Source organism: Pipistrellus hanaki (assembly GCF_964339955.1).
Source record: "Pipistrellus hanaki genome assembly, chromosome: 3".
Classification (NCBI taxonomy): Eukaryota; Metazoa; Chordata; class Mammalia; order Chiroptera; family Vespertilionidae; genus Pipistrellus; species Pipistrellus hanaki.
Window position 1 is genome coordinate 75,026,519 of NC_140505.1, and position 25,428 is coordinate 75,051,946.

Here is a 25,428-nt window from a genome sequence, read left to right on the forward strand (position 1 = left end):
CTAAGCCAAGTGAGAAATATAAAATCATCAATCATTAGAATGTTAAAAGGAAACTGGTCCCTTTAAGGCATGAAAAATAAAACATTAGAGGGCAATTAAATACATGTGGGCATGATATTCGGGAAAGGAAGACACCATTCAGTCCTAATCCTTTGAAGTCACCCTAAGCCCACCTCTGTAACAATGTCTCTGCATAGGAGGTTCAAATATAGAAAAGAACCTGAACTCCTACTAGAATAAAGGAGTTCCTTTTTCTTCCCATTCTAGAGAATGGTACAAAACTGGAACATTCATGTCAATAAGAGCTTTTCACATATAGGTAAATGTATATTCCCAAGTAAATCTAATGCCCATATTCTTTATTTTAAAGGTTCCCAAATCTTACTGCAACTGTACAATGTGGGAGCTCTGCACTGCAGGTGGGCAACCCTGCTCTGGTTTCTGGCACTTGGGACAGCATTGCTCATTCCCCAGAATACACTCTGTGACAGCAGGGGGCGCCAGAGATACTACTTCAGTACTTCTAATGCACCTCGGAATCTCCCCTTAGCCCTGATTGTTCCAAATGTCCATTTATAATATTTTTTAATTATTAGAGAAAAAAATTTCTGAAACACCTCAAAAATCCAGAGCACACTGAGACTTAAGTATTTAAATCAAAAGCTTGTGAGATGCCAAAACATTTGGGATTCTGTTGGCAGTGCCCACTCACTGCATTGTTTATCATATTCTATACTGATGACCTCCAGTTTCACCACCAGGAGGAGAGCTCTTTGCTTTCCTGTTGTGCTCTGGTGTCCATCCCTAATCATAAAATTAAATTTCCTACAAAGACCTAATGAAGGAGGTAGTCCCACAATTGACTTGAACAAGCTTCGTAACTTCTTTGCAAACTAAATTTTAGTTCTCCTTCCAACTGTAGAGTATAATGCTATAACTTTAAATGACAGCATTTATTTTGCTGTACAATTCAATTAAATATCTTAATACCCACTAGGTATAAACACAAAAACGAGTACAGTGTGGTCCCTGCCCTCAAAGATGTTGTAATCTAAATAATAAAAAAAAAAAATTTGAAGTACAGCATGTCCTCCAATATGTTTTTATTATAATGTTGATGAATGCCATAGGAACTTAGTTTTTGTTTATATCAAATAGTCTATGGTAAAATTGGGTTTATTTTATGTTGTTTCACTTGAAGTTGCAGAACCTATAAAAAATGTGAAGTGAATTTACTTACTGTATACAAATAAAAATAATTGAGAGTAGACTATGATAGTTACAAAAGTACGGGAGCACAGAAGCTTAAAAATAATTCCATTATGAAGAGATTAAACATATCAAGAAAGAGACAAGTTATTTCAAGTACATAATTATTTTAAATATATAACTTGTCTATCTCAAAAGTAATCATCTTGATAATAAAAGCATAATATGCAAGTCGACGGAACAACTAAACAGCAGAACTATTGTCCGGATGACCTTCCAGACGACCAAGCTATGACAGGCACTGGCAGCAGGCCAGCCAAGGCGGGTGCAATGCAATTGGTTGGGGGGCCCACTATCGCCTCACGATCGCCTTGAAGAGGGAGGCCAAGGCCACTGGCCAGTGGGGCAATCAATGGGGGTGGAGTGGGTAGCGGTTTCCCCAAAGAGGGGGAGGAGGGCTCCATGGAACCAGAGTGTGTAGTGGTGGACTCAGGCAGCGCCAGGCCAAGGCAGCTGCAGGCAGCGGGTGGGGTCACAAGGCAGCCAAGGCTGCAAAGGCCTACCCTTGCCCAAATTTCATGCACTGGGCCTCTAGTAGTCCTATAAAAATGTCTGCAGTCAGCCCAACTTTACAGGAACGTGAAAAAGGTCTATTGGCAAACTGTTTAAGCTCAACAGAAATCTGAGATTTACAATCCTGCAGTGTATTCTGCTTTTAGCCTAGAGAAACAAGTTTAGAAACATAAATAATAGTATTTTTAAAAGGCATAATTAAAACTGCTAAAGTTAAAGGAAAAAATGATGAGATCTGGTGAGTATATTCAAATCAGAAAATAAAAATAATTTAGACCAAAACAAATCAGTTGTACTCTATAAGGGAGTGAGAAGCTTTTTGAATGTTAAATAAATATACATACTCCTTTGTATCTGCTTTCTTCGGTTTTCATTTGGTGCTATCAAGGTGTAGGTGCCTGTGCTAGAATGAAGAGGGAGAAAATTGTTTATTATCATGAGAAACTACTAAATATTCTTCCTGCTGATACACTCATTTACTATCATCACTATCCAATATGTACTATGGAAGATACTGTTCCTATTAAGACCCAGGTCTGTTCTCCAGAAGCTTTACAATCTAGTTTTCAAAGTAAAACACATGCAGAGTGACAGGTGACAACACTTCACTGTTGGCTCCTGGTAAACTCTTTTTGCAGGGATCCACCATTCCTCTAGGTGGTGCTCACAAGCAAATCCCTTTGAGGTGGCTTTAGATGCGCATCCTCTTCTGCAAGACTGACCTGACCCATATAGGGAGTAAAAGAAACACTCATGAATTGTTTGTTCCCACAAACTGGGAATATGGGCCATTTGCAATGCAGCCATCTCTTCTTACTTTATTTTTATTTAATTTATTGAGGTGACCTTGGTCAATAAAATTATATAGGTTTCAAGTATACAATCCTATTATAATACATCATTTGTATATTGTATTGTGTTCACCACCCCAAGTCAAATCTCCTTTCATCATCATTTATTTCCCCTCCCCCTTTATCCTCTTCTACCTCTCCTCACCTTCCCCTCTGTTAATCACCATATTGTTGTCTGTGTCTATGAGGGTTTTATTTTTTCATTTTTAATTTTTGCTTAATCCCTCCACCTTTTTCACCGAGCCCTTCAACATAACTCCCTTCTGACAGCTATCAGTCTGTTCTATGTATCTATAAGACTGTTTCTAGTTTGTTGTCAGTATGTTTTGTTCATTAGATTTCACATATAACTGAGATAATATGGTACTTGTCTTTCTGTGACTGGCTAATTTTGCTTAGCATGATATTCTCTAGGTACATCCATGCTGCTGCAAAATGTAAGATTTCCTTCTTTTTTACAGCCGAGTAGCATTCCACTATGTAAATGCACAACGAATTTTATACCCTCTCATCCTCTAACGTGCACTTGGAAGGCTCCCAAATCCTGGCTATTGTAAATAACGTTGTAATGAACATGAAGGTGTGGATTAGTGCAGCCATCTCTTCTTGATGACCCATCTCAGCGGTCACTGACCACAGTCTTGTGCTTGAGTTCTGAGTCTTCCAGGCATGGATCCCTCATTCTTCTTGGGGCACTGGTTGAGCATAATCAGGAGCTCAAAGAAGGAAGGAGTCACTTCAATTCATGAGATTATCAGAGAAGACTTCATTTATGCAAAAATATTCAACTCTGGGATATCAAGATGTTAAAATATTGTGAGCTTTTGAGGGCAGAAACCGTGCGTGATTGATCTGTTTATGCCCAGCCTCTGGCAAAACGCCTGACACAATGTAGCTGCTTGACAAATGTGGGCTGAGTGAAAATGAAATTATGTCAACACCCAGTCTGTGAGTCTGTGCTGGGGGTCTCTTCTTGGAGATGATCCATGTGGTTCCACAAGAGCATAAATAGTTCATATCACAAAAATATGGCTCAGCAATTGACTATAGCATACATGTGGTTATAGTGTTAGGGGAAATGGTATGTGTAAACACAATCAGTTTATAAATGTAGGTTTTCTTTAAAAAAAAAAATCACACACACACACACACACACACACACACACACACACACACACAACAAAAACAGATAATCTTAGCAGTCTCTCTTCAACACAGAATGTACAATTTCAAAGGACAAATTAGCAAAGATGGAACAGGAGAGGCCAAAAGCGCTGATTACCAGAAGCCATTTCTTCCTTACTTGTTTTATGTTTCTAGCAGCGAGACTTCAGCCAGCTTCAAACTGGGCTTTAATTTTAGACTTGTAAATGGGAGGTGTGCAACCACCTTTGCATACAAATGGGGCTGCTGGATGCCCAATTACCTAATGTATATCAGCAGATGTTGCATGTGCAGCCTAGCACACATGCAACGTTATGAATACAGAATCAGGAGGCTGCTGCTGCTGGAAATTAATCCCTTGTCCACTGCATATCCTTTGCTCACCCTAAGAAAGATTTTTCACTCCTCAATTGCCAACACTTTATAGGAGCCTGAGAGCTACAATTCTGTGGATAGCACCTTGCAGACTTGAATATGACACCAAAGTGAGCCATTCTGCAGAGTCTTAAAGATGAAACATGAGATAATGGGTTTGCACGCCAACCATGAAACGATGGCACAATCCTCAGTGTTCACTAAGATTGTAGTGGGGAGCTTCTTACCATACCAGGGATTTGACTATACTGCAAATCAGTCATACTTAAACTTTATGGGCAGCAGAATCACCTGGATCCTGAAAGATATGTTAAAGGGCAGAATTTCTGATTCAGTAGGTCTGGGTGAGGTCTAGTAACTTTGCATTTTTAACAGTTCTAGGTTATGCTGGTGTTCTCGATCTGGGGACCACACTTTTTTTTTTTTTAATATATTTTATTGATTTTTTTACAGAGAGGAAGGGAGAGGGATAGAGAGCTAGAAACATCGATGAGAGAGAAACATTGACCAGCTTGCCTCTTGCACACCCCCTACTGGGGATGTGCCCACAACCAATGTACATACCCTTGACTGGAATCAAACCCGGGACCTTTCAGTCCGCAGACCAATGCTCTATCCACTGAGCCAAACCAGTTTTGGCGGGACCACACTTTTGAGAACCACGGCTATAGATCAGACAAGCTGACTTTGAACATCTGCACTAAAAGGGATTTTTAGGGGTTAAGAAACCACTGATAAAGAAACATATGTCAATGATCATGAGGTTATTTTGAGCAATAGTGCTGAGACGCAAACCCTGGAGTTTTGACTCAGACCAGTCAGGTATTGTAGCTAACTCTTCAGCTCAATATAGAAAGCATATTATATGACTGTCCTTAATTTCAGCCTCTTGATAGATTTCCAAACAAAGTAATGAACTTAATTTAACTGAGCACCTATAGACTTGTTGTGTTAGGGACAATACCAAAAAACGGACACCAACTACTTTAACAGAGCTTATGCTTTAGTTAGGAACCATTCATGAAACCATGAGAACACACCACAAGGATATCCAAACAACCATCAAAGTGAGATGAAAGGAGTAGTGAGAGATTTAAGGTGGAGGAGAGTCAGAGATCCCAGAGGGATAGAAAACTTCAGAGAAGAATAGCAAATTGAGGCTTAAAGTATAGGCTCTAAAATGGCAAAAAAAAAAAAAAAAAAAAAAAAAAAAAAAAAAAAAAAAAAAAAATGTGTGCGAAGATGTTGCTAAGAGGAGCTTCATAAAAAAATTTCCAAGCTTCATGGGGCTCTCTCATAAAAATTTTGCAAAAGATTTGGGAAGTAAAATTAATATGTTTTTTTAAAGATTTAATTCTACAATATCTAATCTGATTAAGTTCAAGTCTAATAATATCATATTAGAATCTTTAGTCTTCAAAACAGGGTTATAGTCAATCTGTGGCCAATGTGTAGGCTACGGATACCCAGGCATGATAGAGGGTTGTGAAAAGAGGAAGAGAATTATCTAGCCACAAATCAGAGGTTTTTAATTGAAATCACTTAAACATAATCCCAGGATCAAGGACAATGGTCCCTGTAATAAATGTTTTATGTTAGTGAATTTCTTAGCAACCATCTTAGTAATATTTTATTGGCTGAAAATGCCAAGTCTAAAACATAATATTCAGAAGAAAGCACTGCCAATGAATTGTGCTTCTGTTCCTCTTACTTGCCATAAGGAAGAAGAGCATAAATCTAAGGCTCTGTTTTTTATTTCTTATATCATATGGCAGAGTATAATGCCTTGGTAGTTACAAATATTCATCCCTTTTCTCCTAGCTTTTCCTTGACATGAATAACATATAACTTATTCATGCTTTCAGCCAATTAGTTTCCATCCACATCAAGGGCCTCTGCTGTTTTAACCTCCATGTCATCCCTTTTAGCTGTCTGACTCTCAAAGCTGCTGAGCTACACAAGCACAACCTGCCTTTCAGTGTTTAGTATTCTGGTCATTTCCTGATTAAGCAACATTCAAGCTACTGAAATAAATGTATATCTTTGAAAATGAGTTTCCTTAATTACCTCATTGAAATTTAATGGAATTTCTCAATTTGTAAAGTTGTTTTCACTTTCCAACAGCACATATCATTGAGATATACTAAGGGAGAACAGACAAAAGAATAGCACAAAAGAAAAAATATTTTCCTACTCCATAAATATATATATATATATATATATATATATATATATATATATATTCAAGAAATGTTTTCTTTGTGAGGTCTCTCCTGAGCTACACAACTGCTTCTCCTGCAGACATTCTGGCACAATTTTTATGAAGCCTCGTCAATAAATCCTCTATGAAAAAATGTCATGTTGAAATTATGAAAAATATCGTGGCTGTCTAACAGTATTACATAAATATATATCCTGGTGTGTAGAAACTGCAGATGTAATTTAAATTTCTAATTAAGAATAATACTGGTTGACTTATAAAAGAAAAAACAGCCAAGAGCAAAAATTCAGAAAGGGGTAGAAGATTATGTTACAAATGTAATTTCAAGCAGACAAATAGACATAGTCTGCTGTCCTATACAAAATTGGTTTGAGGCTTTCATAGTTTAAGAAAATCTTATTCTTGGATGAAATTGTAAAAAAAAAAAAAAAAAAGAAGGATTTGGTTAATCAAAGGTACTAGATAGAGACTTACTTTCTAGATAAGGCTTTCCATATTGGTTTTTACTAAATGATCTTCAGTGCAAGAATCTGAACTTAGTGTTTTTAACCAACTTGAGTCAAAACTTGAAGCATTCGGGTTTCCAAAAGTTCTTTTATAAACACATCATATTCCCAAGAGAAACATAAAATAACAAGATCATGCCAAGTAAATCATCGTTGACCCCTAAGCCTGTTACACCCCCTGACCCAGCACTCCACATCACCAGTGTGGAAGGACTCATGAATGCTCTTTGGTTTCAGAATGTGCAGAGCCCAAAACATTGTCTGCACACCCAAGAGGCTGATGTGAAGCTGGTTAGTTCTATAACTCACAGCTTCTGTTAGAGAGCTGAATAAACACCCAAAAGGAAAAGATAAGCAAACAAGAGATCATCAGGTCCTCAGAGCTGACCCAGCTCTGTTGAGGTGCCTTTATGGAAACTAGAAAGAAGTACACACACACAGACATATCCATACCAGGATTCCTATGCAGGTCCATGGCTCCATGAGACACAGTAAATTTAGGCAAATGAGAAAAATGTGTCGCACACACGGTTTGTGTATACAGTTGAACCTTGAGCAACATGGGTTTGAACTACATGGGTCAACTTATGTATTGTTGTTGTTATTGTTGTTTTTCAGTAAAAACCGTCAGCCTTTGGCATCCACAGATTCAACCAAACACAGATTAAAAAAACAGTATTTTTGCACTCCTAAGCATGGAATCCAACCTCTAATTAAAAATACTGTTGTGTTGTTTTTGTTTTGTTTTGCTTTAACTAGAAAATCTTTATTTCAGATTAAAATAATATGTTCATCATTTAGAATAAAGCAAACACACTTCCTTGAGTCCATTATTTTAGGTAATTGTCATTTCAATGAACAGAGTTATTGGGTATTTACACTAATAAAAAGAGAAATTGATCATACCTTCATGACACCCACCAGCCAATCAGGAGTGGTATGCAAATTAACCCACCAACTATGGAAGGTTAATTTGCATACACAGGCACTGAGCAGTCAGGGGCCTTCCACACTGCACCAGCCACTCCAGGCCTCTGGACAGCATGGGAAGGTGGAAAGGCAGCTCTAGCTAGAGGGAAGGCAGTGCTGGCAGCCAGGGAAGGAAGGCCCATTCTTGCATGAATCTTTATGTATCAGGCTTCTAGTCATTTAAATATTTGCCTACATGCTGGTTGGATGCTTCTGTAGCCTATTCTTGGTAGGAATTCCAGTTTTTCTGAGTTCTTCCCTTTCCTTAAGGTATTTCATTTTGCATTCCTCATAAAAGGCAGGATCATTATAGTAAGCCATTAGACATTCTTTCAATGCAGAATTTCTTTCCAACATTTTACTACCATAGGATTTCACACTCCTTGCAAAATTTGGTCAAATCTTGAACTTCTTCAGAACATCTCTCTTGGGCCTTTTCTCTCAATATTTTAGCTATCAAAATATATTTTTGACATGCCTGAGATGCTGCTCATATGACGCAGCAAACACACTTCACAAAATTTATCCTACCAGGTCAAATGCCATCTAGGAGACAGAAGAAGGCTGAAGATATTGTTTTTTGGTTCATGATTGGTTGAATCCATGAATGCACAGGGCTTACTATAGAGTCAAAAGTTGTATATGGATTTCTTGTTCAAGGGTCAACTGTATCATATTTCAGCTCCAAATTACCACCCTAGCCAAGAAAATTTGTGCAGTTACCAGCCTGCACAATTTTACAGGGTCGACCTGAACAATGTCAAATTTCTTCACTTAAAACACATAAATGATAAAAGCTATGAGGAAAAAAAAGAAAGCAAAAAATATTTACAGATAAAAAAGAATTTATATAAAATATTATAGAGATTCATCATCTTTAAGGCATCAGAAGCCAATCAATGATGGAAGTAGAGATGGGGACCAACAGATAGTTATGCTTGCAAAATACATAAACTTGCTTCCTCAGTATAAATAACTACAAGAAATCCATATTTTTCAGGATATATCAATATAGGCCTGGGAATTTGATTTGACCTTACTAACAAAATAATCTTAACCCAACAAACTAACCTGGATGCTGGCAGAAGTCATGAGACTCCTGGGTCAGAAACAAATGACTTTAGTACTCATGGCATAGCAGGCAACATGAACACCAACATATTTACATCTGTTCTCTCTGGCCCCAAGTCTTATGGGGCCAACACTGCACGTTGTGATTACATTATAGCTGAGGAGCACTGAGTTGGGGGATCTACCATTTATATAGAAACTAAGTAAGCAAGACTGGTTCTTGTCCTAGGGAATAGTATGCCTCATCTTTCAAAGTTCCCAACTGCATAACAACTCTGAGAAATTGTCCAGATTAAAAAATTGTCAGGGATGCAGTCCTGACACACCCAACAAGTCATATCAAAGTGAAAGAAGCCCAAGAAAGGCTGTGTTTTCCAACAGAATATTTAGGATTAACATTCTGTTTATGGATAGCTGAATGAAAAGGAAATTGCCATTTCCATAAAAACCTGCACTATACATTTTCTTTTTTATTAGTATTAATAGACTATGATCTAATTATGTATACATAATTAGACTATGATCTAAGGTTATCTGTAACTAAAGCAAAGCTCCTCAATATTATCTATAACTTAAAGGAAAAAATCAGAACTTCAAGACATAGGAAATTATATCTAATTTTCACATAGAATATTTTAAAATGATAGTCATCATTTATTTCTGATTTTGAAGGAAACATATGGCCCAGTAGTGTGGTTCAGTGATTGAATGTCAATCCGTGAACCAAGAGGTCATGATTCAATTCTCAGTCAGGGGTCAGGGCACAATACTGGATTTCAAGCTCAATTTCTAGTAGGGGGCATGCAGGAGGCAGCTGATTGATAATTCTGATGATTCTTTCTCATCATTGATGTTCCTATCTCTCTCTCCATATCCTTTACTCTCTCTGAAATCAATAAAAACATATGTTTTAAAAAAGAAACATAAGCTCATAGAAAAATGCATATTCTTAAAACATTTAAAAGTCACTCATAATCTCACCCCTTTGAGATCTCAATTACAGTTTCATTTGGGTAAATTTCAACCCAATCCATAATCTGTATTTATTATTGTACAGTTGTAATCATATCTTAAGTTCAATTCTTTATTCTACTTTCATTTATAAGTGGTTTCCCAATTATACATGAAATAAGCTTAATATTAAATGGCTTCATAATATTTCATGACATACTAGTAGATGTATCAATAATATAATTACTTTACCATTTCAGTTGTTTCAATTGCTAACTATTATAAACAATCTTGCAGGATGTACAAAGTGTAAAACATACAGTTTTGTACAGCACAATATCCAGAAGAAAAGTGAAATAGTCCTCTAATATCAGTACTCTGAACAGGAATATGGACTACATTTAAGTTATCCCATTTACATTTCCAAAACCCAGAGACAATGTTATCACATGATTAATTTCTGCTCTTATGCTTGACACTCCTCAATTCTTAAACTAAAACAGTGCTTGGAAGTAAATTCTATTATGGTTGCCTACTATTTGTACTATATCTACAAATAGATACCTATTTTCAGACTTATTTTATAAGAGAGTAACAAATAAATACAGCCATCTATTAAAACATCTATTTGAGGATATAAGTCATATTGTATGTAATTATAATAGTAATATATAACATATATAATTTAATAGACTTTCATTTTATACACTAGAGGCCTGGTGCATGAAATTGTGCAGGAATGAGGGGGTGTCCCTCAGCCAGGCCTGCAGCTCCTCACAATCTGGGAACCCTCGGGGGTTATCCAACTTCCGCAGGAATGGAGCCTAAACCGGCATTCAGACATCCCTCTTGCAATCTGGGACCACTGGCTCCTAACTGCTTGCCTGCCTGATTTTCCCTAATCACTTGCCTATCTGCTTGATTGCCCCTAACCACTTGTCTGCCTGCCTGATTGTCCCTAAACACTCTGCATGCCTGCCTGATCGCTCCTAACCATTTGCCTGCCTGCCTCATTGCCCCTAACTGCTCACCTGCCTGCCTGATTACCCACAACCACTCTGCCTTGGCCCCTGCTGCCGCAGCTTCATCCAGAATGACATCCAGCTGTCCAGTCTAATTAACATATTACACCTTTATTATTATAGATACAGTATAGACACTGGTCCTGAATCACTTAATACATTTCCTCTTTTATGCTGTGACTGAATCCTTTGCTGCTTCTTCCATAATATATCTAATACTAGGGGCCCAGTGCAAAAATTCATGCATTTTGAAAGGAACTGTGGGCTGCAAGTCTGTGGTGAACACAGGGGTGGGTCTTGGCCCATTCTCCATGGCCCTGCCCGACCCCTCCCACCACAACCCCCCAGTCCCCTATTTGTCGGCAGCCCCACTCCTACTGCTGCTGCTCCCACACACTGATGGCTCTGGCACCACTGATGATAGGTACAAGTGGGGACGTTGCTGGCAGCAGGTGCAAGTGGCAGCTCCAGTGCTGGCAGCAGGTGCAAGCACCAGGTGGGACCACAGCACATGTGAGCCAAGAATTTTCAGTAACCAGCAGAAGCTCACCAAGATGACAGTTACTGGTTCCCCACCTTGGTCTGGAGCCCCTGCTCCCCTATCCCACCACGGCTAATGCCCGCCATGTTCTGTGCACACCCTCTAGTGGTCAGCACACATCATAGAAACCAGTTGTTCAGTTGTTCCACTGTTCAGACTATTTGCATCTTAGGGTTATATATACAACCCTAATGTGTGTGTGTGTGTATTCCCTTTTGGAATTGGGCCAAAACAGGCATTCGGACATCCCTCTCACAATCCAGACTGCTGGTTCCCAATTGCTCTCCTACCTGCCTTCCTGATTGCCCCTAACTACTTCTGCCTCCCAGCCTGATCTCCCCCTAACCACTCCCATGACAGCCTGACTAATGCCTAACTGCTCCCCTGGCAGTGTGATTGCCCCTAGCTTCTTTCTCCTGCAGGCCTGGTCACCCCTAACTGCCCTCCTCTGCAGGCCTGGTCACCCCTAACTGCCCTCCCTTGCTGGCCTGGTCCCCCCCAACTGCCCTTCCCTGCAGGCCTGGTCACCCCCAACTTCCCTCCTCTGCTGGCCCTGTCATCCCTAACTGCCCTTCCCTGCAAGCTTGATCACCCACAACTGCCGTCCCTTGCAGGCCTGGTCCCTCCCAACTGCCCTCCACTGCTGGCCATCTTGTGGCAGCCATTTTGTGTCCACATGGGAGCAGCCATCTTGCGTATTGAAGTAATGGTCAATTTGCATATTACTCTTTTATTAGATAGGATAATTTTTCAGATTATGTTTTTACATCACTAGTTCTGGCTCTTCACTCTCACATCTATAGCCTGGTTCCTGATTATTTCCTTTTGGCTGTTATGTTCCAGGAGTAATAAGAACCACTGAAACAAAATGGTATTGATAAGTAATGTCTCATTAAAGATTACTAACCAGTTTTCTCCTATAAAAAACAGTATGATTCTGTTCTGCCCAGTGTGGCTTAGTTGGCTGGGCATTGCCACATGCACCAAAAGGTTGCCAGTTTGATGCTCGGGTTGTGAGTTTGATCTCCAATAAGGGATGTGCAGGAGGCAGGAAATTAATGTTTCTCTTTTCCTCTCCCTTCCTCTCTCTCTAAAAGTCAATAAAAATGTATATTTTTAAAAATAGCACAGTTCTGATCCCAGAGTAAACTGTACAAATTTTAAATATACCACTCCATGACAAGCTTTCTTTTAACTTATCTAGATTCCAAAAGAATAATGGCAAAAGAGGGAGAAGTACCATGAACTTTAGGTTATTATCTAAGTTACTTTCTCCTACCTTTTATCTTAAATTTTAAGCCTAAAAGCAAACTTAAAATATTGTATACAATAAAAACCCACATCTATTACCTATAGTTACCAATTGTTAATGTTCTGTTATATTGCTTTTTCTCTTTCCTCTTCTTCATTTTTCTTTTTCTAAACCATATGATCATGAGCTGGAGAGTCATGACACATCACACCTAAATACTTCAGCATATATCTCCTGGGAACAAAGAGTTCTCCTTAAACTTGATAGAACTATATACCCCAGAAATTTTAGTATTCAATCTATATTTACATTTATAACCTGCTAAAAATTTTTAATATTCCTCCCTACTCCTATTTCATCCTTGATCCAATCATGAAATATATACTCTCATGGTTTGGCATGCCTTTTAGACTCCTACAATCAATCAGTTTTATTTTTGAAGAATCCAGATGTGATAATTAATTTTATGTGTCAACTTAATTGGGCCACATGTGTCTGTGAGGATCTATCTGGAAGATATCACCATTTGAACTGATAAACTGAGTAAAGTAAATGCCCTCTTTCATTTGGGTGGGCATCACCCAATCCACTGAGGGCCTTCATGAGTAGAAAAAATAAAAGGCAGAGGAAGGTGGAAACCACTCTGCCTGACTGTTGAGCTGAGGCAGAGATCCTCAACCACCCTTAGTGCTCCAGGCTCTTAGCCCCTGAGACTTTGAGTGGGAGACACCTTCCATCTCTGGCTTTCAGGCCTTCATGCTGCACCTTGTGTCTTCCTGGGTCTTCTTCCTGCAGATATGGAGGACTTCTTAGCCTCCATAACTGAGCCAACATCTTACAATAAATGAGATAGAGAGATGATTAGATAGATAGATAGATAGATAGATAGATAGATAGATAGACTGTTAGTTCATTTCACTGATAAACCCTGACCAATACACTAGGTAAATTGCCTTACAGAATTTATAAAATGCCTCACAACCTGAATTTGAGAAATAATTTCCCTCACAATTAAATATTTAGGTTAAACATTTTTTGAAATAGTACCACACAGGAGATGTTATCCAAGATTCTACTGTTAGAACTAGTTGTTTCCTGGTACTAATAAATAATAAACCAATGTGAAAATCAGTATCTGCCTATATGATAGAGAGCAATCATATCCTATCTAATAAAAAAGTAATGTGCAAATTGACCATCGCTCCAACAAATGATGGCTGCCCCATGTGGTCAAATATGGCTGCCCCATGTGGTCAAAGATGGATGCCCCCATGTGGACACAAGATGGCACCACAAGATGGCCAGCAGGGGAGGGCAGTTGGGAGGGACCAGGCCTGCAAGGGAGGGCAGTTGGGGACGATTAAGCCTGCAGTTAGGGGTGACCAGGCAGAGGAGTGAAATTGGGGGCAACCAGGTCTGCAGCAAAGGGCAGTTAGAGGAGACCCAGGCCTGCAGGGGAGAGCAGTTGGAGGGAACAAGGCCTGCAGGGGAGGGCAGTTATGGGTGATCAGGCCTGCAGGGGAGGGCAGTTAGGAGTGACCAGGCCTGCAGGGGAGGGCAGTTAGGGGCAAACAAGCTGACAGGGGAGTGGTTAGGGGGTGATCGGGCTCACAGGCAGAAGTAGTTAGGGGCAATCAGGAAGGCAGGCAGGTGAGCAATTGGGAGCCAGCAATCCTGGATTGTAAGAGGAATGTCCGACTGCCTAATTAGGCTAGATCCTACCTAAACGGGCAGTTGGACATCCCTCGAGGGGTCCCAGATTGGAGAGGTTGCAGGCTAGGCTTAGGGACACCCCCCCCCCCATGCACAAATTTTGTGCACTAGGCCTCTAGTTTTAAAATAAATATTAGAAATGAAACATATCTTCTTATACCTGTCACCTACTATTGGCAGTAGAATCAAAGGTATAATGCTCCTAATCCTCCCTACGTGGCATAAAGAGTCAAAAAGCACAACCTACACATTAAAAATAAAAATGACTTTGTATGAAAATGTTTGAATTTCTAAGGATTAGAATTACAGGGGATTTTATATGATTTTTTTTCAATGTTTGAGTGTTTATAACAAGTAGTTATGACTTTACTTCTATAATCAAGAAAAAAATATTCCAAAGAGTTTGAAATGAAAAATATATTTAAACTAAAGTTTTGGGGCTCACATTTTCTTACAAGATTAGGTAGCAGAGAATTTCTGCTCTCACTGGTTCCATAGTAAAACAATCATGGGGCAATACTAGCCCTTGAGTTTTAATGATGGCAGATATCTTCAGTTTTTCAAGACTGCAATGGATTGCCTTGTAAGTGTTTATATGGGGGAGATACAAACATTACAGAACAAAGGAACTATCATCTGTTGATTCTCTGATATAGAACAGACAGTTCAAATTCAGTCTTCTGCCTTTGATTTTTATTTTCCTGTTAAGCTTTTGTTTCAGTTTCAAATACATTCTGAATAGATGCAATTAACCTTAACAATACATATAACCTTACAGCACTGTACTGACTTTGAAGTAAGTAACCTACTGTGTAATTGAACTGTTTCTTTTTTCTCATTTCTGCTACCCATCTACTGATTATTATAGGTGTTACGTGTTTTCAAGCTTTCATCATCCGGTTGATTTATTGTTTCACTGTTTCAGCTGTCAACAGCTTTTTGAGATATGCCCACTCATTTTTGGTGATATTGTATTTGAATAAAAATGATTACTCCCTACGACTCGGCAGGCTGCAATTTCATACCATACTGAGGAGTGGAATCAGTGCAGAAGAGTTGGAAATTCATTCTAAGCAGGACTATGATTTCTACCCTCCTGCATAAACAGGAAAGTAAATTTGGTCTAATCAAACCAATATGTCTTTTCTTTCCATTCACTCCAATAATTTATTCTTCCATGCATAGAACTGTGCTTTTCAAACCGTAGGTAGTAACCCACTAAAGGAAAATTTATTTTTAATGAAGAAAAAGAAAAAAATGTCAAGAATTTATCACATACAGCAAGAATCCCCACAGAAAATTTTCTCTTACAAACAACGTCTCTATCCAAATCATTTTAAAGCTGTAAATAAATGTCACATTACTGTTTCTATAGCCTATGGAAGTTCTATTTTCTTGATGTGAAAATATAACAATTGATCGGAAATTAACTAGTTGCACTTCACTTCTTTCTCCAGCTCCACATCATGTTCAGGACCCAGACCGTGGTGGGTAGACTCCTGTTGGAGTGCTGGTTCTGAGACTTGGGAAATCACTTAATTTCACAAGGTTCAGTTTATTTACTTAAAAGTAACAATGTCTTTATTGTGAAGAAAAAAATTAACGAAGTATATAATATGCTTAGCACAAGGTCTAGCACATGATAAAGAGTTCCAGATATAAAAGTTTAAGTTATTGATTGTTATTTTGGTTTTAATCTCTCAGTTTAATTCTTTCAGATTGCAACTCATTTCAAGGTACTCAGTTTAACTATTACAGGTCACCGCTAGTTCACTCTATGCCAGCGTTTTTCAACCGCTGTTCCGCGGCACACTAGTGTGCCGCGAGATGTTGCCTGGTGTGCCGTAGGTGCAGACAAGACAAGAATTTTATAATTTTTCACTATTTTGTTTACTTAATATTTCATAATAAAGTAATTATAAAATACTTTCTTTGTGTTTATTTGATTCCTATTCAAGAGAATTACTTTATATATAGTCAATATAGGCACAGAGTTAAATTTTTTAACATTTTCTAATGGTGGTGTGCCTCGTGATTTTTTTCATGAAACAAGTGTGCCTTTGCCCAAAAAAGGTTGAAAAACACTGCTCTATGCTACCACGGTATTGCAATGCTTTGCTGCATTTGTCATTTCAAAAATAAGTTAAATAGGGAGAGCTCCATGATTAGTTTGTTAGTAGAATCTGGTAATCGTTGAGTCGTATCATTATCATTAAGTTAAAAAATCAATAAATAGTATTGTTAAATACCACCTGTTATCTTACAAACTTCCTGAATGCTTATGAGTCTTATGTGGAGACTGGGTTAAATAGTCCCCTAATGAATAGCCACCTATATTGAGCCCTCAAGAAGAGTACTCCTCAGCCCTGGCGGGTGGCTCAGTTGGTTGGAGTGTTGTCCCCTACACCAAAAGGTTGTGGGTTTGATTCCACTCAGAGCACACACATACCTACATTGTGCCCTGAGTGGAAAAAGAAGAAGAAAAAGAAAAGTACGCATCAAAATCAATCACAGATGTTTCTCTCCCTGTGTAGTATGGTTTCCGAGTACTAAAGGGAACATTGGCATTATTCAGCTCTTCTCTCCCAGGGAAAAGGGACAACCTGATGCTTTCATGCCTTTTAGCATCTATAGGCAAAGCTTATTTTCTCAGTCATATGAAGAGACTGTAGAGAAATTTGGAGCATTGCAGTGAAGAAGAAACAGTAAACAGTTCTTATTGGCTCTCATATTTGTGGAAGCTTGAACTCTATTTAAGGTTATTTTATGTGGCTAGTTTAATATGTTTTTCTTGATTTTTTAGAGAGAGGAAAGGAGAGGGAGAGATAGAAACATCCATGAGAGCCCTGGCTTGTGTTGCTCAGTGGTTAGAGTGTCAGCTCGAGAACTGAAGGGTTGCCGGTTTAATTCTGGTCAAGGGCACATATTTGGGTTGCAGGGTCTCTGTGCTGGTTGGGGCACATGAGGGAGGCAACCGATTGATGTGGCTCTCTTACATTGATGATTCTCTCTCTCCTCTCTCCACCTCCCCCCTTTCTTCCACTCTAAAATCAGTGATATGTAGGACGGGGCAGGGGTTGAGGGGAGAGATCCTCCAGGAAGGATTAACCAAAAAAGGAAAAAAGAAACATTGATGAGAGAATAATATCAATTGGCTGCCTCCTGCATGTCCCCTATTGGGAATTGTGCCCACAACCGGGGCATGTGCCCTGACTGGGAATTGAACCAGTGACCTCTTGCTGCATGGGTCAATGCTCAACCACTGAGCCATACCAGCTGGGTTTATGTGGCTAGTTTAAATCCAAACAAGATGAGTCAAGAATGACAAAGTTTTTGATTGTCATCTGTCTTAGACATAACAAATTATACCTCAGGGTTCCAAATATACACATCAATTACTAAATAATGTTATTTATAAATATTGGCCTAATACTATAACTTAATGACTATGTTATCATATCCCACTTTCTATTCCAATTTATATTTACAACATGTTTAATAATAATGTACCACATTGCTCTTTAAGGGGGAAAGAGAGAGAAAACAGGGATTGGCCATTAATAAGTGGTCTTACCAAGCCATCCTTTACTCTCCCTTCACTCTCCTTTGAGAGTTTGAGGATGGAGGGAAGGAAAAGTATTGGTTACCGGGGTTATTTCCTTTCCAGTAGCACAATGAGCTGTGGAAAGTATTGACCCTGGTCAGGTTACTCAATGGGTAGGGCATCAGCCCTTGGACTGAAGGCTCACAGGTTCGATTCCAGTCAAGAGTACATACCTCAGTTGCAGGCTCAATCCCCAGCCCTAGTCAGAGCACATGCAGGAGGCAACCAATCGATTCTATCTCACATCAATGTTTCTTTCTTTCCCACCTTCTTTCCACTCTGTCTGAAAAGCTATGGGATAAAATATCTTTGAGTGAGGATTAACCAAAAAAAGGAACTGAAATTAGAGTAAGAAAGCTCGGGAATGTCCCCTGAGCTCCAAGGCAGGAAATGAGAAAAAGGAGTGGGATTCCCCAGTACACATAGAAAGCAGTCCATCAGACACAGGGTCAAAGCTGTGTGGTCACCTTAAAGACTGTGTCCCTTGGGGTTCTCTAAGAAGCAGACATCAAGGACACATCAAGATGGGATTAGACATGAGAGAGATTTACTGGGGGGATGCCTGTGAAGGAGAAAAGGGGAATGAGCAGAAGCAGGCAGGGAAAGCCTTGAGAACAAGAGCAGGTCTGATATCCATGAAAGGAGAGAGGGGAGATTGAGAAGGACTATACAGTTCTGAGGAAATGTTGGGTAGGTCAAAGGTGAGTCTTCTGGCAGAAGCTGACCAATAGAGGAATTCCACATGGGCAGGAATGGGCTGGCACCAGTACCCGGGGAACAGTCAGTCACTGGCTGGAAGGAGTGCAGAATAAGTGTGCTTTTTGAGCAAAGGGTGTAATAGATCCAAAAGGGTGGCGGCAGAGGCTATCAATTGGCTATGCCCTTCACAGTAAGTTCTTTTGAAGGGAAGCTATCACAGAAGCTACTTAAACTCCTGTAGTAAATAAAAAAATAAATGTTTAGTCTTTGCCCCTGGTTTCTGGCACAGAGCTCCTAAAATTATTGGAATTACAAGTGATGAAAGTGTGGATGAAAGGAGCCACCTGCTAACTTGACAAGCTCAGGGAAGGCCTGCATGGTGGTCTTGCAAACTCAGAGACTTAAAATAACCACAAAGGATGGTCTGAAATTAAACTTTAACTAAAAGCAATTTTGGGGGGTAGTTACATCCTAGACTTGTATCTTCACTGACAAGGTCAACCTTTACCTTAACTTAGCCTATCTGTAGTTTTGCATCTCTAAAAACATACACTTGAAATGTCTGGGTAACTTGTAACTTCCCTTTTTCTGGACCCCTTGGGGCACAACCTAATGTGCTGAGCACCAGGACAGATGCCACAAATTCCTTCATTGTTATCATGTTAATTGTTCCTGCACCCACCTATGTACTTGTCTATCATTTTACTTTTTATCCAGTCCTAAGGGTCCCCACTCCCCCAGCTTTGCTTTTTCTTGTCTCTCTAGTCCAGTGTTTCCCAAACTTTTGACATATGTGTACCCCTTCTATAATTTTTGTAATGCTGAGTACTTCTCATATTCATGAGAACGTAGAATTAGGCGCAGCTAAGCACCGTGCAGTGCATATCCCCACCAAACTCAGGTGCAACGCGTACCCCCACTAAACTCTTCCCGTACCCCTGGGGGTACGCGTACCACACTTTGGGAAACACTGCATCACTAATGTAACCCACCTATGTCCCACTTTTGATTGAAATTCTATCTAATAATAGGTTAATATGCAAATTAACCATCACTCTGTCACAAAGATGGCAGCACCGGTAGCCACAAGATGGCAGTTCCCAGTCCCCTCTGCCTCACCAGAGTCCCTGGTCCTGTCATCCCTGCTGCTGGAGTTACCATTGCTATCAGCCCTGCCACAGATGGGCCTCTGACTGGGGAAGGCACTTGAGGGCCATGAGGCTGGCTGAGAAGGGCAGTTGTGGGCTATGAGCCTGGCCAAGGAAGGCAGTTGGTGGCCATGAGGCTGGCAGGGGAGGACACTTGGGGGTGATCAGGCCAGCAGGAAGGAGGGGAGCAGCTGAGAGCAAGCAGGCTGGTGGTGGGGCAGTTGGGGATGAGCAGGCCAGCAAGAAAATTGGTTAGGGGCAATCAGGTAGGCAGGCAGGTGAGCGGTTAGGAGACAGTGGTCCTGGACTCCACTGCCGGTTTAGGCCTGATCCCACAGGGACATCTCCGGGCAGTCAGACATCCTCCAAGGGGTCCCAGATTAGAGAGGGTTCAGGCCGGGCTGAGGGTCACCCTCCCACCCCCACCCCCTCACAAATTTTGTGCACCAGGCCATTAGTGTATAAATATAGATGTAAGTTGTCATTCTTTGGAGCATTATCTCAATGTTCTTCTTCCCAGCAATTGTCGACAGATTGGCTCAAATAAACTCACAAAAATTCTTTAGATGTTTGAATTTTTTTTTTACGTTAACAAAAGCCTGGATTATATGCTAATGAAACAGATGACTCCTGGAGTGTGGGGGACCCTAGATATCTTCAGGATGGGAGCTGTTTGCCAGAAAAGCCAACAATGCGATTTAAGGGTTAGAACTTCCAGGTCCACTCCCCACCCCCTCTAGGGCACTGAGCTCAGTCACACTACCCAGTGATATAATCAATCATGCTGCAGTGGAGCCTGAATAAAAATTCTTGAATGAAAAATGAGGCTTGAGAGCTTGAACACACAAGGTGCTAGGATGGTGACCCACCCAGAGAAGGTATAGAAGCTGTACATATATTTGCCCTATGAATCTCTCCCATTTGACTGTTCCTGAGTTATACGCTTTATAATAAAACTGCAATCATAAATATAGTCGTTTCCATGATTTCTGTAATTCATTCTAGTGAATTATTGAACCTAGAGGTAGAGAAAAGTGATGGGAACCCCAAATTTGTAGTCAGCTGGGAAGAAATGTTGGTAGCTTTGGGACCTCACTTGTGGCTTACTCCTAAAGTGGCGGGGGAGGGCAGACTTAGGGGAGTAAACCCTTAACTTATGGCATATGTACTAACTCTGAGCAGGTAGGGTCAGGATTGAATTGGATTGTAGTTATTTCTTGTTGGAATGACATATTTGTAAGAAAAAACCCCACACAACTCCTAATTATCCTGGGAATTTGCCTCTGAAATATCACCTCCTGCTCCACAGCCTCCCCACCCCACTGGCCTAGTTCAGGCCCTGGATTTCCTTTATAACACATATAAAGAATTATTCATGTAATTATCTGGTAAGTGTCTGCCCCAGCAGTTATACTGTAAGCTTCTTAGGGCCTGTCCTTTGCTGAGTAGTTATTTGTCCCTATACTTTTTAATTGAATATCCACAGTTAGAAATTCTCTCTTATTATAGGGTTGCCCTGAGGACTGAAGGAGTTAATATATGCCATGCACTTTCACATACTAAGCACAACATGTGTTTGCTATTAATACTGCTCACCTCTAACTCTCTACAGTTCTCACTATAAAGCAGGCTACAAATATGTTAAAGTAAACTGAACTTGTATACACATATGTTAAAGTTAACTATTTAGTAAAATTCCAAACTATGGGCTCATTTTCAGTAGATCTTTCCTTCAAACAGTATCATAAGGCTACTTCCAGGTATAGTTCAAGTATCTGAATGAAGTGTACCTGTCTATGTTATGATCACAGGCAAGAGCCTATTGCTGAGAATTGGGTAAAGCAAGGTAAAAATCTCCTCCAGAAAAACCCATGCCTTAGTATTATAGTTATGTATCTATGAATAAGTGAGTAAGATGCTTATAAACAAGCAAACTACTGAAAGGAAGGATAAAAAATTATTTTGGATTAGAACTTTGTGAGGACTTTTTTCTCTTTAAGTCTGTGTAGATAGCATATGATATTTAAAGACAAGATAAAATTACCAACTAAAAATAACTGGGAAAGCCAATATGAATTAATAAATATACTTGTAACTGTATTTGGATACAGTCAAGAACTCAGCCTTGCTTTGGAGTCTACTAGTAATGGTCCTCAGGAATCATTTTAAAAGACTGTCTTAAAATCTATTTATTTATAGTTATATGTAAGTAGGAGGGTGCTTTAAATCAGTATGTTTTTACAAGTCACAGACACTCCACTTCAGGGTAACAGCATAGCACTTGGTCAATAAACATATGTTCAGTAAATATAAGGCCATCAGCACCCAATATTTTACTGGATATTTATTTGCTTTGTATACATAAATATACAAAGCAAATAAATATCTAGTAAAATATTGCAAATATCCAGCAAATCTCCAGCATACACACAAACATGCATACATATAATAATAATAATAAAAAAAAAAGAAACTCTGAGTGGTTGGCATTAACTCATTGTAAGTAGTGACAAACGGAAGCATGAAGTAGCTAAGCACCACGCTGAAGTGCAGAGAGCAAGTAGTGGCACAATCTGATTGGAACCAAAGTCGGCCTGGCATCGAAGCTGGTGCTGCTGTGCCCATACTGAGGCTTTCCTGATGAATCCGTGAAAAGATGTACACAAAACAATGTCAAATCCCAGGTCATATAATTAAGCTCATATTGATGTGAACAAATTACTTTATTAAGCACTTAATTTTATCCTTCCTTTTTCTTAATTTTCTATCACAAAATGTTTCCAATTTATCTCAAAAAGCAAAATAAATAAATAATAGGTTTTTGTTGTTTTTACTAAAATGCTATTTTCCAGTCAGCCATTTCCTTGATTTTCCACTTCCATTAAAGGAGACAAGTGAGAAAAAACATCCTGTATAATAAAGAAGGAATATACTAGTTGACCATCACACCCTCACAAACATGGTGGCACCCACAGCCAATAAAGAGAGAATACGCTAATTGACTGTCATGCCCTCAAATATGTCAATGCCCACAGCCACAAGATGGTGGTGCCCAGTCCCCTCAGCTCTGCTGGGGCAGCAGGCACGTGGCATAGCTGGGCCCGTCCCCAGGTGGGTTCGGCTGTTCCATGTGCCTGCCTCCAGAGTCCCCCAGTCCCCTCAGCCCCCAGCTGCCCAAGGCCGGCCCAAGGCACAGGCAAGCCTCAGGCAGTGAATGCCCAGCTGCCTAGTGCCAGCCCAAGGTGCAGGCAAGCCTTGGATAGCAGCTGCCCAGCCACACAGGGCTGGCCCAATGCACAGGCAAGCCACCGATGGCAGCTGTCCTGCCACCCAGGACCACCCAAGGCTCAGGTAACCAGGGTCAGCTGAGGTTTGTGCTGCCGGCAGTGGCAGCAGCAGAAGTGAGATGGGGTGATGGGGGCGTTGCCTTCCCCTGATCGCCAGGATGCCTCCAGCACCTGAGGACTCCCAGACTATGAGAGGGTGCAGGCTAAGCTAAGGGACCCTCAGCATGGATTTTGATGTACTGGGCCTCTAGTTAGCTATTAGTGTCTATTGCAGATATAAGAGGAATTTAGAATGGTCCAAAGGAATCTTGATGCTAAACACCTAAAAGGGAATATGTCTTTTAAATAAGCCATGTGACTGGTTCACATGAAAGTAAATAAATAAGAGTGTTCCATGAAATATAACTGAACTTTCCTATGTACTCTCTAATGGTCTATTGGAAAAACCTAGAAATCACAAAATAGTATGCAGTGAAGAACTACCCGTTTCTGAGCAAGTTGATCAGTAAGATTCTAGGGCAGTTCACATCAAATAAGAAAACAGATGCAGCTGCTAATGTTTATAAGATTATATGAACTTACAAGCAAATTACTATACCTAAGTAGATGATTTTTAATAGAAAATGAAGCATGTAGAGGATGTTTATCATCAACCTGAAACTAAATGTCCATGACCTCTGATACATTAAATGCTACAGTTTATGGAGATATAGGTTACTTGAAACTAATGAGCTTCTATTTGAGGAGGAGAAAAGTGCAGCAATCTTGCATTCAAACCACCTAGTTCATCTACCTCAACTAAGGTTAACCCTGAACTGAATAATATTAAAAGCCTGGTACTTATGAATTCTCCCTAAAGTTAAGGTATGAAAGAAAATCTGCTTATTGGTCATAAGGTTATATATTGTTCCTTAGCAACGAACATTTGTCTTTCATGTGACTGGAAGTTGATGAAAAGAGGGAACTAGGAATGAAGCCATTTGGACAGTTCCAATTCACAGAGGCAGCACTTCAAAAGCAATAATGTCTTTACAAATCATGCCTTTGAGTTACAGAAGCTCATGTTATTGTGCAGAAAGAGAGAACCCCGCTGACATTTTGCATAACAAATGTTTCCAGGATACCAACTGTAGTCCCTGGACCAAAGATCAAGAGTAAATAGGAAGAGCACTTATCCATGTCAGGGCCAGGAAACGGCAGCCACTTCCTCACTGTCTCCGTCAACTACATTCCTCTGGTCCCACCTGGCTCCTTGATGGGCGAGTTTTGTTGGGAGGCAGCATTTGGAGCAACCCCAGAGCGCATGCCCTCTTCCCCCGATCTTGCAGCTGATGTGAGATAGCATTTAGGGCACCAATGTCTGAGACAGTAAGACCTTTTTTTTTTTTTTCTAACGAGTATACGTTCTGAAGATACCTAGAAAATTAGTAAGAAGCCAAGGCAGTTGTTCCACACCCACGTGTGTATTTCAATCCTACAGCCAGTCACCAGCATCAGGAGATGGTTGGTCTTGAGAGGACTAGGGGCTCAGATAAATATGCAAAGAACCAAGAACCGCAGGCCCACACATTCCACTTAGATGTGCCTTTGTTTAAAACTTTAGGCAAATGAACTTTCTTTCCCTCAAAGACCCTGTTATTGGGCCCCTGTGGTTTCACGCTGTACTGATGAAGAAGGTGTCTGCGGTGGGTGGGTAAGTTTGGGGTCTAGGCTCCTGTCCCCCTCGCCCCTCCAAGAGGTGTTGTGAAATACTTACAGTCTCTGGCCCTCATGCCCAGGTCTTTCCCGCGAAGGGGTCTCCGGAGTGGCCTCCCAAACCTGCCGCTGGCCTGGCAGCGGGTCTGGCTCCCGCCGCCTCACAGAGGGGCCCCGGGCCGGGTGGGGGGCGGCGGTGGCGCCCAGCACCTTGCTGTGGGTGTACATGGGCCGCCGCTGCAGGGGGCTGCGAGCCGGAGGCTGAGCGAGTCTCGAGATGCGATTCCAAAGCGCTGAGGGCAGCGGTTTTAACAGCTGAGTTTCGATTTCTTACCACCAGCTGCAAACTGCGCCCGCCCCCGGGGATTTCCTTCCCCTTTCGTACTCCCTCCAGTCTGGCACCCCCAACCTTATCGCAGGTAACAGCTCTGGCCACGCCCACCGGCCCAGCCGCTGAGTTGGGCTGACTTGGATGCCATGGGTGAGTCTGGTTAAAGTCTCACCACCAAGCTGAGGGGATAATAAAGGTAACTCTTCTATGACCAGCTACAGACACCTGTGAGTGAGTAGCCGCAAG

The 25,428-nt window shown here is 40.5% G+C and overlaps 1 protein-coding gene and 1 pseudogene across 3 annotated transcripts in view; both read right to left on the reverse strand.

The window, feature by feature from the left end:
- The window catches only part of EPSTI1 (epithelial stromal interaction 1), a 106,506-nt gene extending 81,312 nt beyond the window's left edge, over positions 1–25,194 (reverse strand). The window contains exons 1-2 of one of the 2 annotated variants that reach the window (XM_084876572.1): positions 24,913–25,190; positions 2,127–2,185 (exon numbers count right to left, since the gene is read on the reverse strand). In XM_084876572.1, the coding sequence (XP_084732698.1) occupies positions 2,127–2,185; positions 24,913–25,079 (226 nt within the window). In that variant the 5' untranslated portion in view covers positions 25,080–25,190. Of the gene's footprint in view, positions 1–2,126; positions 2,186–24,912 lie in introns of both variants that reach the window. The other variant, XM_084876571.1, reaches the window with a different exon arrangement.
- LOC311618587 (COX assembly mitochondrial protein homolog) lies at positions 8,061–11,539 on the reverse strand (annotated as a pseudogene). The gene is made up of 2 exons: positions 11,489–11,539; positions 8,061–8,354 (listed from the first exon to the last, which is right to left on the reverse strand). The product of its transcript is annotated as a COX assembly mitochondrial protein homolog (transcript).
- Positions 25,195–25,428: the final 234 nt, after the last annotated feature.